The sequence below is a fragment of the Leptopilina heterotoma genome, unplaced genomic scaffold (assembly GCF_015476425.1).
Source record: "Leptopilina heterotoma isolate Lh14 unplaced genomic scaffold, ASM1547642v1 Lhet_115, whole genome shotgun sequence".
NCBI classification, from domain to species: domain Eukaryota; kingdom Metazoa; phylum Arthropoda; class Insecta; order Hymenoptera; family Figitidae; genus Leptopilina; species Leptopilina heterotoma.
Window position 1 is genome coordinate 64,097 of NW_025110834.1, and position 14,865 is coordinate 78,961.

At 27.1% G+C, this 14,865-nt stretch overlaps 1 protein-coding gene across 6 annotated transcripts in view; it reads left to right on the forward strand.

Annotated features, from left to right (window-relative positions):
• LOC122509085 (transcriptional regulator ERG homolog) overlaps positions 1–14,865 on the forward strand; it is a 151,593-nt gene that overhangs the window by 13,978 nt on the left and 122,750 nt on the right. For 5 of the 6 annotated variants that reach the window (XM_043622886.1, XM_043622850.1, XM_043622868.1 and 2 more), the window contains one exon: positions 976–1,268. In XM_043622886.1, the coding sequence (XP_043478821.1) occupies positions 989–1,268 (280 nt within the window). In that variant the 5' untranslated portion in view covers positions 976–988. Of the gene's footprint in view, positions 1–975; positions 1,269–2,382; positions 2,442–5,001; positions 5,255–14,865 lie in introns of those variants that run through there. The other variant, XM_043622905.1, reaches the window with a different exon arrangement.

Here is a 14,865-nt window from a genome sequence, read left to right on the forward strand (position 1 = left end):
TTATTTTCGAAAAATTAAATTAATAAAATAATTTTAAAAACTAATTATTAGAATTGTTTTGTAATAATTTTTTAAGATTTAAAATTTTTCTTTATGGATATAAAATATTTCTAGTCAAATTCTATAGAATTTGTGCAGAAATAAAAAAAAATATTCCCATCGATGAATTCTATAAAACTTTTTTGACTAGGGTAACAAGTTTCAAGTGATTTTGATTATTCTTTTAAAAAGTCCGCCATATTGGATCCGCCATTTTGAATTTTAAACTTCTGTTTGCAGTTTTGGATTTGGTGACCCTAAAAACCTTTAAGTGTCATGTTTTTCAAGGCTTATTTTAAAATTCTAATTTTTTGGTCATTTCAGTGGTCATACTTGCCCTCTTAAGGTTAAAGAATGAAAAAATTTGCACGCTTGTGAAATCGAATCCTAGGGAGAATACTAGAGATGAAAAAACAATATATGTAGGTTACCACACAGGTATAGCCATCAAAACTCGATGGTATTTTATCTGAACTAGTAGTTTGAGACAAAATTCTCTTATTCTGATTCTAACAAGAATTTCTGGTCAGTGATTTAACAGAAGTACTGTTAAAAAAATGTGACTTGAAAAATGTTCAGTTACTTATAAGTGACTTGACAGTTTATTTTATCAAGTAGGAGTCACTTTCAATACGAAACATATTTAAGTGATTTTTATATGCTTTATTTTTTCCCTTTGTGATTGTTCATTGTCGTCTTATTCAAAGCCCTTGTTTTGATTGTAACAAGATTTGCTGACTAGGTATTTTAGAAAGACTAAAAAAAGTCTCTTAACATAGAATTAAGCCATTTTTTATGGCCTCATATAAAAATACCCCATCTCACAATATGTCCTCCTATAGGATGTCCAATCAAAGCTAATAAATTCGCGCTCTGTAAAAATATGTAAACGTTTAAAAGAAAAGTTTTAAAACTTACTATGAATTTATGTTTTAGGGACATTGTGGTAATGTACGATAGTTCTAGCTGTTCCTACACAGCTGCGCTTGACTTAAAAGGAGCAACAGCAAATGCAGGAATAGCTACTGGTGTTGCTATCACATCTGGTGTTAAACAGGAAAGTTGGTCATACAGAAGCCTTGCCTGTGGTAGCACATTTCAACAATTAAAGCAAAGTGTGGAAAAAGCTAAACAAGCTCTTGCGGATAGAGGAGGTTATCTTGCTGGTGCCTTTCCGTCATCTTCACGAGTTAACTCTTCTTCTATTTGTTCAGTAACATCTCTCACTGGTAAGTTTTAAAAATATTTTATTTATGTTTCATCTGTATGTTGTCGCCATAAGAAATAAGTAATATTATTATTTTTGGTGATTTGATTACTCAACTGGGAGCAAACTCTACTTTATTTATTTAACAAGCAAAAATACAAAAACTTGGAGATAATCAATCCTTCAAATGCTTCACTGAGTCTTATTGGAAGACAATATACTAATCGTTCTATCACTTTGAGTAGCGACTAATTAATCTGACCACACCTGCTTATGCATTAGTTTTAAGGTACTACTATACTTTAGAATTAAAAAAAAAATTTTATTGTATTTTTTAACTCATTAAGGCTTGAAAAAAGACCTCCTAAAGTGTTCATAACCAATTGCAAATAATAAAAGTAAATTTTTCAAAAAGAATTCAATAAATATAAAGAGCCACTGACAAATTAAGTAAGGCTCTTTAAGGGGATATAAGGTTTAAACGCGTTTTCCTCAGAATAACGTTTTCTAAAATGCAAGACACCTTCCTTTTTAAAAAGCAGTTTGAATTTATTGTTTCGGATTTGTCAATTTTGAGATGAACTGTCCGCCATTTGACAATTAACTTTTTGGAGGTTCGAATTCGATCCTATCTGCAGATTATGATATTAAATAAAAATTTAAAACAAATCACTATTTTTATTCTCCAAATATGTACTAAGATAGGTAAAAAGTTTATTTTACATATTTATAATAAAAGAGCTAAGAATTTTTTTTTAAAATTTGGTCTTTTAAGGGCTTTGTAAAGTGTACTAGTAGACAATTCAATTCAATACTTAACTTTTATTGTTAAGCGTGCGTTTAAATGTATAAAATATGTAAAGTACTAATAAATTTTTCAATGTTACATTTTTTTAATTTTACAGCAACCTAAAAATCTTTTGATAGTATGAAAATCCAATAAGCTGTTTTTAAAACTTTAGTGAACAACTTTATAAATTTTATTGAAAAACACGTCAATAATTTTAAAAGGAAGAATATTATTCTTCATAGCAATTTATGAAGTAGGTATTTAGAAGTGAATGGCGAGTTTATGAAACTTTCATCAAATTTTTTAATTCATAAATGTAATTTTTTTTGTATCTTTTAATTTTCAGACATTATAAATTAGAGGTGGAATTTAGCATCTAAATAAGTCTAAGTTATTATTTATAAGGTAAGTAGGATAAAATTAATTTAATTTTCTTAGTTCAATAGGTTCTTAGAGATTTTCTAAAGTAGTAAAAGTATTAAAATAATGTATAGAATACTTTTAAAATAGAAAGATTTGTCAGTAACATGAAATCGATCGCTTCTTTAGATTTGCCCATTAGCATCTTTATACCACTACAGAAAATTCAAAAATATAAATCAATTTTGACAAACATTGGATTTTACTATGAATTAGTAAATTAAATTTGTTTTTCAAAAGATAATTTCTATAATATTCGATTCTTCTATGTTTTTAGTTAGTTATAATAAATTAAATTAAATGATCATAGAGAAGGCTAGAATACATTTTCCAATTTTTCTTTTTAAAAAAGCGACGTTTCGTCGGGTCTGGTTTGCCTACCTCTTCAGACTAAAATTCATTAAAAAATTGCTCTTTTTAGTTACAAAGGAATGTAAAAAACCGCTGCCAAGTTGTACATTTATATCATTTTTGTGTTCATTTCATGAACACTTTGCTTCCTCATAGAAATAATAATAACTGAAATATAAGAATTAATTTTTATAAAAGGGTTAAAAATCATTAAATCTTGGTCCAAAAAAATGTTTTTTTTTATATAATCTATAAGATGGTAATAATAGTTTAATAATTACACATATTTTAATAAACAAAAGTGTTGAAAAAATTATATTTTCCACAATTTTTTATTTTTCAAATACCAATAATTTCATCATTTTTGACCGAATGAGGTTCAAAAATAGGTTAATCGAAGCGTTTTTTAATGCTCTACAAGTTGGTAATGATACTTTTGAAGTTACTTTTACATTATTCAACAAAATTTTCAAAGAAGTATTATTTTCGAAAAATTTAGATTTTTAAAACTTTAATATCTCTGGCTAATATGAACCAAAAATATTCAATGAAGACTCAAAAGATGCGTCTAAAAAAACTCTACAAAACTAAAGAAAAACATTTATAAGTGTCCTAACATTTTTTTTTTGTTTTGAACAAAAAACGTTTTTTTACAAAATAAAAAATGCAAAAAAATTATAGTTAAACTTTATGAATCGGACTGAAAATACTCTCATTTTATGTCCCCTGGGGAGACCTACAATTTAAAAAAAATTGAAGCCTTTAGCTCTTTCTCGTTCTGAGATATTGAGGCAAATGTAATGTTAGTACTACACACACACACACATCGGGACAATTTTTTAAAATCCGTTTTTTGGACTTCTGAGATCAAATTACATCGAAATTTTTATTCATTTATAACATTTATACGGGCAATTCCCATTCATACATAAAGTATACTAAAAGAGTAGGTATAATGAAAATAAGTTTATAAATACGTCAAAAAATCACAATCGAAAATTTTGCTAATTCAATCCTTCCTCTATGAGGAAACAATTACAAGAAATTTAAAAAATGTTTTCAAAATTAATTATTTTTACCTCAATGAATTAAAATATATTAATTTTAATTAGTCAATTTTGCAACTTGAAAAATTAGTCAAATAGAAATTTGAAACAACAAGAAATATAGAAACAACAGTTTCTGTATTTGGTAAACTTTCGTGTCTTTTTAAACGTTTGTTTAGTGTGCGTTTTGTTTCACCTATATAAATCGAAGAACAATTTTTACAATTGAATCGAGAAACGACATTCGTACTATCACATGCTTTGGTGGGATCTTCTCCAAATAGGAAAAAGTCTCGGCTAAAAGTGGAATAAAAATTTGATAAATTTGACAAGAACTAAGTGAGGAAAAAAATGCATTCTTTTTACTTTAATAAGGAAATGCCAACTATAAATAAACTATAACTGTGACTATTGAAGAGGATCCTGATATTGAGCGTATAAGCCGTACTACTTTGTATCGTTTATTAAAAGAAATAAATTTCAAGTTTTCTAATCATCAGATAAATAATATTTGGAAAATATAAGAAGATATCGAATTCAACCGGTTATAATGAATGTTTTTGTTTAATTGAACTAATTTATATCACGACGGGGTTTGGTGTTTTTGCTGCAGTCTGTGAATATAGTCTAAAATGAAGATAAGATCTTCAGTATTAGCAGTCAAGGGGTTAATTATCTAATTAAAAAATAGTTTTTCAAGTTGCATTGGCTCTACATATCACTTTTTAAACGGAACTCATATGTGGTTTTGTTTATTATAAAGTAAACAATAATTCCATTCTAGGACGACTTAAAGAATACATGATAAACTTTGTTAAAAATAAAAATACTTATGAAAAGAGTATTTTTTATTTTTTGAGGGCATATTCATGAGTTTCGATATATCGCAATGCCAAGATATTTCCTAAAAATACAACAATCTAGTGAGTTTAGAAAGTTTTTAAGAAAAATGAGGCTTAAATCTCAAATTTTTTTTACCTCATGCTTTTCATCCAATTTGCCTATTGAATATTTAGTTATCAGTGAGGTTATCAGTTGTCGAATAAAACTTAAGAAACAAATGTATTTATATTATTATTACAGAGCTCTATTATTTGTTAAGGTAAATTTTAAATTCACCTAATTTCTATGTTGAATGCTGGTTAAAGGAAGATGGTGGATCTTTGATGGCGACGAAACTGGGAAATCCAGATGATGAGGGAGGAGTGGTTGAGGGTTAGCCAAGAGCGTGTCCATGACAACCGACCGCCCCGCTAACAGACACCCTCATGATCCCGGATGCTGTATTCGCAACTCGGAGAAAGGGATTTAAAGTTAGGCGTTGGCTATCTATTATTATCTTTGGACCAAGCACATAAACTCACTTTTACCTTTAGTTCAACCATTTCTGGACTTAACTATGTATAACTAGCTTCTATTTTCTTTACAAGAGAAATAAATTATTTCTAATACATTTATTTAAAAGAATATAATGCCTCATTGCTAAAAATGTTTTATTCAAAACAGTAGAGAATAAAGTTAAAGCATTTGAAAACATTTTGTCTAAAAATATTTTCCTAATATAGTAGATAAGTATTTCTAAAAAAGACATGCATCATCTTAAAATATAATATTTATCAATTTTAATTTTCTATTCTATGAAAAATATAATACTTTCATTTAGTTTTCTTTTCATTTTTAGACAATATGAATAATTGTTCAGGGTATTTTACTGTTAGGTCATGAATGACCATATTCAAATCATCTCCATTTATGATTTCTCGTAAAATGCATGATAGATTGAGTTGGAATTTTATGACATTGATGGTTACAAACAAACAATAAGGAACATTTTTTAATTTAAACTTCTTTTAGGCGAACATACCCGACTATCCCCTATAGTGTTTCTAATTCTTTTGATTTCGTTATTTACATTAAATAATATATATATACAAAATAATCTAAAATCATATTTATTAAATGAAAGCTTTCTACATATCTCCATAGGGATCTCATTATATTATCTAATTAAAATTTTTTTAACAAGATCCAAGCGTCATGTCACTGAAAATGCAAGGACCTAACCAATTTACTGCATTTTTCCCCACCAGAAACCTACTAAACTTCTGCTTTATTTATGAAAAATTAGGAATATTTCTACATACGGAACGTTTTAAACTCAAAATGTTTTTTAAGGATGAAATAGAGATTTTTGATTAATACCCTTATTAAAATAATACTAATTCATAATGCTGGAATAATTTTAGTACCGCGATCATGTTCATACCTGACACGAATATGAAGTTAAAAAATTTGGTAATGGTCTATTTAGTATTGAAGTACACTGCAAAAACTGGTATCTCACTCGTGTCTTAAAATGAGTTGCTTTAAGTGTTTAAACCATTGAGATACAACATCTGTTTTATATTGAGACATTTAATTTCATCTCGTGTCTCATTTGAAGACATTAAAGGTAACTCAATGCGTATAAGACACGTAAAACGTCTTCTTAGTGTGAGACGGATACTCGAAACACATTTCGTGTCTCAAAATGCATTGCTAAATGTGTAAGACACTTTGAAACGTCTTAAAATGAGACACATATCTGTTTCAAATATGTGGACTAAGACATCTTATGTGTTTCAAATATGGGACAAAACGTCTCAAAATGAGAAACTTGTTTTTGCAGTGTATATGAAATAAAATAAAAATAATTTGTTAATGTTCAATAAACCTTTCTTACTAGGTCAAAGCGATTATGACTCCTTCAGAATTCAAAAACATTATAAATAATGTTTCAGCAAACATTACAGAATTTTAAGAAAATGTATTAGAAGGTTCGTATGAGAATCCCTTTCAGACAAAAATGCAGTTGGTTGCGCGCCATTAGCCTTCATGGTTACCGAAGAGTGACAGTCATGGGTATAAATTGCACTAGAAGTGTATCTCTTACTAAAAGCCGACTAAAAGTATAAAAGTATTATTTCAGTTTCACATAAATATAACAAATGAATTACATTCTGGTGTATAAATGGTAAATAACGCACTTTTTAAACTCTTATTGTAAAAAAGTTTTATAGTTATTATTGTTAAAATTCTTTTTTTACCATTAATGTTTCTCCTAAATTGCCTAGAAATTGTCCTTATGAAAAAGTTATTTTTCAAATAACTTTGTTATTTTTATAAACAATTACACTTTAGGCAGAGTTATGTCTAAAAGAATTTTTTTTTTATTTTACTTCAGTATATTGCAATCTAATTTTTTTAAAAATAAAACTGATGTTTTCGATCATTTTTCTTAGTTATTTGAACAGTTTTATTAAACAATTGTATTGTAGAAACATTTTTAGACATAAATAAAATAAATTTATAAAAAGAATTTAGCAAGCTTTATTTAAACATATGTTTTAAAAACGTTTTATTCGTTAATTAAAATATTTTCATGAAATTTAATTGTTAGTGCTATTTATTTGTAAAATTAAGAGAAATCAAAGTAAACCTTCCTTTTCATTAGAAGAAATTAACAATTTTTTTAGGCATAACAGCGCCTAATTAATAATTGTTGCTATTTTAAACAAATTATTAACAAAATCTAACAAATATTTGTTGTTCGAAGATATGATTATTGTATATTACTATCATACCAAATTTTATTAAAATCCATCAAACAGAACTGTAGGGAAAATTTTTTCAATAATTTAATGCGTAAAATATTGTTTAAACAATAACTCTTAAAAAAATTAAAATTTTGGGAAATCAACTTTGGGGTCATACTTTGGTAGGAGAATACTATAAAATTATTGATATGAAATATAAAAATATCTCCATCGAAAAATTAGTGACACGCTTTAGAAATTTTGAGATAGTTACAAGTGGGGTATAACACCCTTAAGTCTACAAACTATTAATTATGTTAAAATAATATTGTTTTTAAAAGATAACAACATTTTTTATCAGTTCATAGGAGACAATGTTAAATTAATAAATTTTATAACTTTTAAACTATTTAGATTAAAATACTAAAATTCTGTGAGTTGTTTTATTATTTAAATAGAAACTAAACTCCAAAATTTGAAGAGTTTTTTTAAATGTTTTAATGGTTGTTTGATTCTTCCTTAAAACTGAAAAATATAAAATCTTCCGAGTCAAAATTTCAAGCAAGAACATCCTCCTTATTGATAATTCCTTTTAAAATTAAAATATCCAAAGCTATTAAATTTCTACAACTGTTAAATCCACATGAGGTCAATGAGAAAACGCTGTTATTCCTGCAAATCTCTAAAGGACTTACTCGACTACATCGCCATGTCATTTCAAAGAGAGAATATAACGACGAGTGATTCAAAGCAATGTCTTTGTATTTGTGACCGTCTTCGTCGTGATCCCGTGTCTTCTCATTTTATGCCCTACGTTGTTGCAGTGCCATGACTAATCATGATAGTTCCGCTCGGGAACTGCGGGGACACGCGACTCCTCAGTTCCGGTTCCGGCGCGTGCCTCATAGTCCTGTTCCACTGGATAAGCCATGGTTCCCATTTACCCACTCACCCTCTTATCCTAGTCGCCATGCCACGAACTAAAGCGTAATTATTGCACGGTTCACAAAAGCCCCACGCGTGCAAGCCCAATGTAAAATAGGGATCACGTCGAAGGGTCTTATCGTCCAGGAATATCTACGAGTTGTTAAGTTCGTTCTTCTCCACCTTCCTAGCTTCCACCCATTTTCACCGCACAACCCCGCTTTCATTATGGGCACTATCATCATCTCACCATCTAGGTACCGTTAAATCATTATTCATCTCTGTACGACCTATGTCCACTGACAGACTACCCTTTTTTCCTTCTAGAAATAACCTCGTTTCGTTACTAACTAGAGAGCCTATTAAAATGAGTCCTCCGAAAATTATTCGTGACAATGCAAAAATTTTCTTTTCAAGTCGAGGGTTAGACTGGTATAATTTACAAATTAAGGTGATTATAAATTGTATGAAAAATCTAATGTAACAGTGGAAGTAAATTAGTTGAAATTTAACACATGGGGACTACAAATTCCTAAGTCATCTTTAGAAATTATAATACTTAAAAGAATTATTGACTTATTATTGTCAATAAATTAACCCATTAATGCCCATGGGCACAGAAACGCAGATATAAAAAAGTAACTATTGGGATCCTAGCATGGGGTCTAATAATAATTTGTGACGTTAAAAATTTTGTTTAAAAAAATTTTTTTAAACAATTTGTTATGAACAAATGGAGAAAAACTTATTTTCATAAAAAACTGATAGCCCCATTCGATTCTACGCAAAAAACTACTACACGAACGTATATTAGGGGAGACCGGGGTTACTTGGCGCACTTTTTACTCTTTGTTGTTTAACTAAAACATTTTTGCTTTTTTTAAATTCCTATTGCACGGAAAATTTACTGTAACATCTCAGCTTCAATTTAAAACAAAAAAAATTGCAATCTATTTGATAGTTTTTTTTATACCACTTTATTCAAAGCTATGTAAAGTGCGCCAAGCAACCCCGGGCCGGGGTTGCTTGGCGCACCACCCGGGGTTGCCTGGCGCATGACTGAAATTAATTAAATTATACGATTTAAAGTTGAAACATTATATGATATAGTAAAATAAGTTTTTTAACTGTCATTTTACACACTGAGAAAACTGGAGTATTGGACTAAACATCTGGAGGGACAAATCGTTCATATTTGAGAGTTAGCTATTGGATAACAATCTAAATGTTCAAATACACCATTGACAGATATTCGTGCCATTTCTCTTGGAGCGAAAATAAGTTTATAACAGAGGGACAAATCAACCATCTTCAGAAATCCCTTCCTTATCCGGCGCGAAATGAATAAATATGACAACCTAACCCCTAAATTGAATACATAAAATGTCAGAAAAATAATTTCGCGCGCATCAGATCGTACACATTTTCTGCGCAACTTTTAACCCTCAGATATAATGGGAGACAATATACAAGTAGATTTCCATTATCAATTCAAAATTTATTTTAGAAGGACTATTTAACTCTCTTTATAAGCAAAGGAAACATACACTTTTTGAACCTCTAAATTTGACTCTCCAGTTTTCTCAGTGCAGTAAAAAAATTTAAAAAAGGATCATATTTAATTACAATTAAGAACATTTTTTGTGTAATCGTAAAATTATAGAAAACTTTTATAAAATATATGCTGTGAATTTTTAAAAAACGCACCCTTCACTAAAATTTTTGAACAAAATAATTATATTTTTAATAAAGAAATAATAATTTATAAAATTTTAACATTTGAGATCTTTTATGGTATACAGTAAGAAAAGCTATCCGTCAGTCATAGGAAAGTATGGGAATCGCATAAGTCTGTCTCACTCCCACTCATGGGATATGACTGACGTGCTAGGTTTTCGTACTGTATAACTAAACCAGGTAACCCCAGCCAAACCGCGCCAAGTAACCCTGGAGGTACTTTTTATATATTTATAAAGTTTTTATTAATAACATTGATAAAAATCAAAGATTCTTTATTGTCCCTAGAAAACAAATAGTTAGAGCTCAAAACTTGATATTTGAGCTTTATTTTAAATCATTTCCTAAAAAGATATAACAAAAAAATGAGGAGGTCAAAAATTTACTTTCGAGTACAAAAATCAATTATTTTAATCTATACGCCACAATAATTAATTAATAAAAATGAAACTTTGTACAAACTTAGAGTTCATTAAGTACTTGAACTTGAGTGGAGAGAAAAAATTATTCAACTCAAAATTTTTGAAAAAACTCGAGTGAGCCAAGCAACCCCTGCACCAAGTAACCCCGGTCTCCCCTACATAATTTAAAAAATAGATTACATAATTTAAAAAATAGACCTATTGTTGTAAAAATGTTATAAACAATTAGCCTGCATTTATACGAATAAGGTATAAGGATAGTTTTTGAAGTTACAAATTTTTTTAAACAAAATTAGTTTAGTTAGAAGAGTTTTATTATATGATAGGTATGATATAAATCATTATTTTATATCATAATAATATTGTAACGATAAATTTAAATTTTCAGAGATTTTAATTTGAATCCTCTTGAAAATTCAATTATTCTTAAAATTAACGTTATAATGCTTTTACTATTTAATTATAATTTAAAATTTTAAGCAAAATTCATTTTTTAATAAATTTTTAGTAGAAAATTTTTTAAGAATTCCATTATTTAAATACAAAAATAAATAATTCTTTAAATAATTGAATATTTCTTAAAGTTAAATTTTTATGAAAAATTTTATCAAAATTTTTAAAAACAATTGAATTCTTTTGGTGAATTTAAAAAAAATTTAAGAATGAATGCAATTTATAATTGTATAAAAAATAATTGAAATTCTGCGACAAGTTTTGTTATTTATGAAAATAATTGAATTCTTGCAAAGAATTTTATTAAACATTTTTTTAAAGAATTGAATTCCTGTGAAGAATTTTATTTGTGAAAATAATTGAATTCCGGAGAAAAATATTATTATTTATGAAAATAATTAATTTCTTGTGAAGAAATGTATTCAAATTTTTTTTTTAAATAATTGAACTTTTCAGAATTATATTAAAACTTTTTGAAATTAATTCAATTCTATGGAGAAATTTCATTAAAAAATTGAAAATAATTGAAATCTGACGAAGTTTATTAAATTTTTTTTAATAATTGCATTCATGTGAAAAATTTTATTATTGAAAAGAATTGAATTTATGAGAAGAATTTTATTAAAATTTTTTTAATAATTAAATTGCTTCGAAGAATTTTATTGTTTACGAAAATAGTTGAATTGGTTCAATGATTTTTACAAACGTTTTTGACAATAATTGTATTCCTAGGAAGAATGTTATATTTTACGAAAATAATTATTGTATTCTACGATCAATTTTATTATAATTTTTCAAATTTATACAGCATTTTATGAAAATTTTTTAAAATAATAAATTGATTTTCTGCAAAGAATTTTATTCATATTTTTTTAAATATAATTGAATTCCTATAATAAAAATGAATTATTTGTAATAATAATTTATTTAAATTGTTATAAACAATATTAATTAACAAATAGTTAACTTTTGTTAATTAATAATGTTTACAACAATATAAATAAATTATTTTTTAAACAAGGAGAGGACACATATTCTTTAAATAAACCTGAATAAGAAATTATTCGTGAAAAAAAACATTATTTAGTAATTAATGTTGTTTATAGCAATTTAAATAAGATACTTATTAAACAAAAGGAGCATTTATTCTTTAAAATTTTAAATGGACTTAAATTAAAAAGAAAATGCGAAAAAAAACATTTTTTAGTGGAGGGGAATCAAAGTTAACTATTTGTTAATTAATATTGTTTATAGCAATTTAAATAAATTATTTTATGTTTTATTAATTATCTGGTGGTCATATTGGATTATTTTGAACTGATTTGTTTATGTGCAGTAACGGAATAAGAAAATAAACGTCCTTTTTTAAAAAATTGTATTAATTTGTTAACTTTGATTAAAATAAAAAATTATAAACAATGAATATCTCAATGAATTTATTCCCCTTTAATTTAAAACAAAGAACACTTAAATCGGTTAAAAATTGTAAGCTGTAGTCATTTTTGAACAGTAAATTGTAAAAAAAATCGCTCTGTGAACCGACGCGCGAGAGTGGAATTAAAACTTTGACAATTTATTACTAAAAAAAGACAGATGCATTCTGAAAATTTCTCGGTTTTTTAATGAGATTTTAAATTTTAAAATAAGATTTTTTTAAAAACAAAATCTGATAGGGCTCATGCTTGAACATTAAAAATAAATATTATTTTATAAATAAATTATTTTAAAAATTGACATTTTTTAATTTTCAATTTTTTTATTAAACTTTAATGTTTTTTAAGTAAAAAGGTTCTTAACATACTTAAAAAATTTTTTTAAATAAGTGAGTTATAATAAAATGAAAAAAAAATGTTAAGAAATTTACAATGCAAATATCTTGAAAAATAATTAAAATATTTAATTAATATTTGGTACAGTTGTTTAGAACTCAAAATACTATTAATAAATAAAATATAAAAAAATCTGAGACATGAACCTTAACTCTACTGCGAAATGACCCATAATGCTTATAGAAAAAGAAATGCAAGATTATTCTTATTCAATCTTTAGTACAAGACAATTCTTATTGGATGTCCCTTTAATAAAATGCTTATTCAAAATTCTATGTGAAAAAATACACTCTGAAATTAGCTTACACTACGAATTTTATGAAATATTCAGTTTAATGTAATTTTTAATCACAATTGCTTACAAAATAATTTTTATTACATAAGATATAGGATATTTATTTAAAGCTTCTTATAAACAATAGATATCCACTAAAATTATCAGATAAATAATTGTAATTTATATTTATGTGTATTACGTGTGAGTTTTTATGAGTTTGTTTACATGTTTCAGTATGTGGGTCATTTTATTTAAATTGTAATTTTTAGCCTCAACAATAGTTGAAGTGGCAAGTTGCGATTCTGTCATTAAACCAATTTTTATAAACAGTTGAATGTATTATATAAACGAAATTCATAACCGTCACGAAATTAGAGTCATATATTTCTCATAATAGATGCTTTTTGTTGAGAGAAATAATCAAATATTTAAGATTTTTTCAGCGAATTTTCCACTAACTAATGATTAATTTGTTAGAAACAAGTTTAATTTAGGTGCTTTTGAAATTATGGGACTCTTTCGGTCTTGATGGTGAGTCCATTCTCGGGAATTAGCTTCCCACTTAGTGGACCATGATAATAAGACTTGTCTTACTGCCTCAAAAGTTTTAATAATTTACCCGCATCTCTTTTTTCAACCTAGAACCTCAGAGTTACCTTACATTACATTTGTCATTTTACTTTAAGAGAATTCTAGCGCAATGTAAATTATTAAATTGTCATATTCCTCATATTATAGTTTTGATAAAAAAAAGTTCATCTTTTGTCTTGATGCTACGTGCGCCAGTTACAACTTAGAGTCTGAGAATTTATTCCATATTTTGGCCTTCTGCCCGTCTTTTGAACACATTTTTGCTAATGTCGTCAAAGACCAAATATTAAAAAGTAAGTAGAATTTGTATTGAACATAATTTTAGTATTCCTTCGATTTTCTCTTTCTTTTCTCGAAAAGGTTCTCTCCTTGATTTCAGTTAAATTCTTCGCAGTTTTGTTTGTCTCCTTGATTGTAAGTTAACTCGACGATTTTGCGTAACTTCGTTAACATAAATTGCTGTACGTAAACCAGACCTTAAATTAACTACATTATTTTCAAAAAGAACATTATAAATCAGGATTACACTGGATAATTAATATAATTCATTGTGCTCAATAATCAAAACAGATTTATTTTAAAACGTGTCTGGCACAACGTTTCGGCACCAACATCCGTAAGTATACATATACTACCACCACAAAAAAAATTAACCAAAATAAAAATGGAGTTTTTTCAAAATTTTTATTGACAATTTAAAAACATTGACCTCAACATCTTTTACCAAAAAAAAGTTATGCGGTTTTAAAGAAAAAGCAGTAAAAAATTTCAAAGTTGTATAGCTCCTGTTTATGAATATTTGTCCAAAAATGTTTTACTACTTTTTTAGTTGCATTCAAGGGAACAGTAAAGCACAGTTTCTTCTGAATCCCAAACTAGAAGAAAATTTCCATCATCACTTACCATGAAATTGCCCCAATCAAACTATTAGCATCATCTATCTAAATTTATTTATTTTATGTTATGTCTTTAAACAAAAAAGATGGTCAAGGAACGTCAGATTGAAATTCGGTTAGAAAAGATTCAACAAAGGGCGCAAAGCTAATAAAAAATTCCAGTTTTATCTCGATGAATCTATCTTTGACGAATGTAGATACAATTTGAAAATTGTCTTGACCCTAATTAAGAGGATTCTTCTTACTTTGCTCTTCCAGATTTTTGATCCACACTTTTAAATCTGGTAACATGATAAGACTTCTTTTTG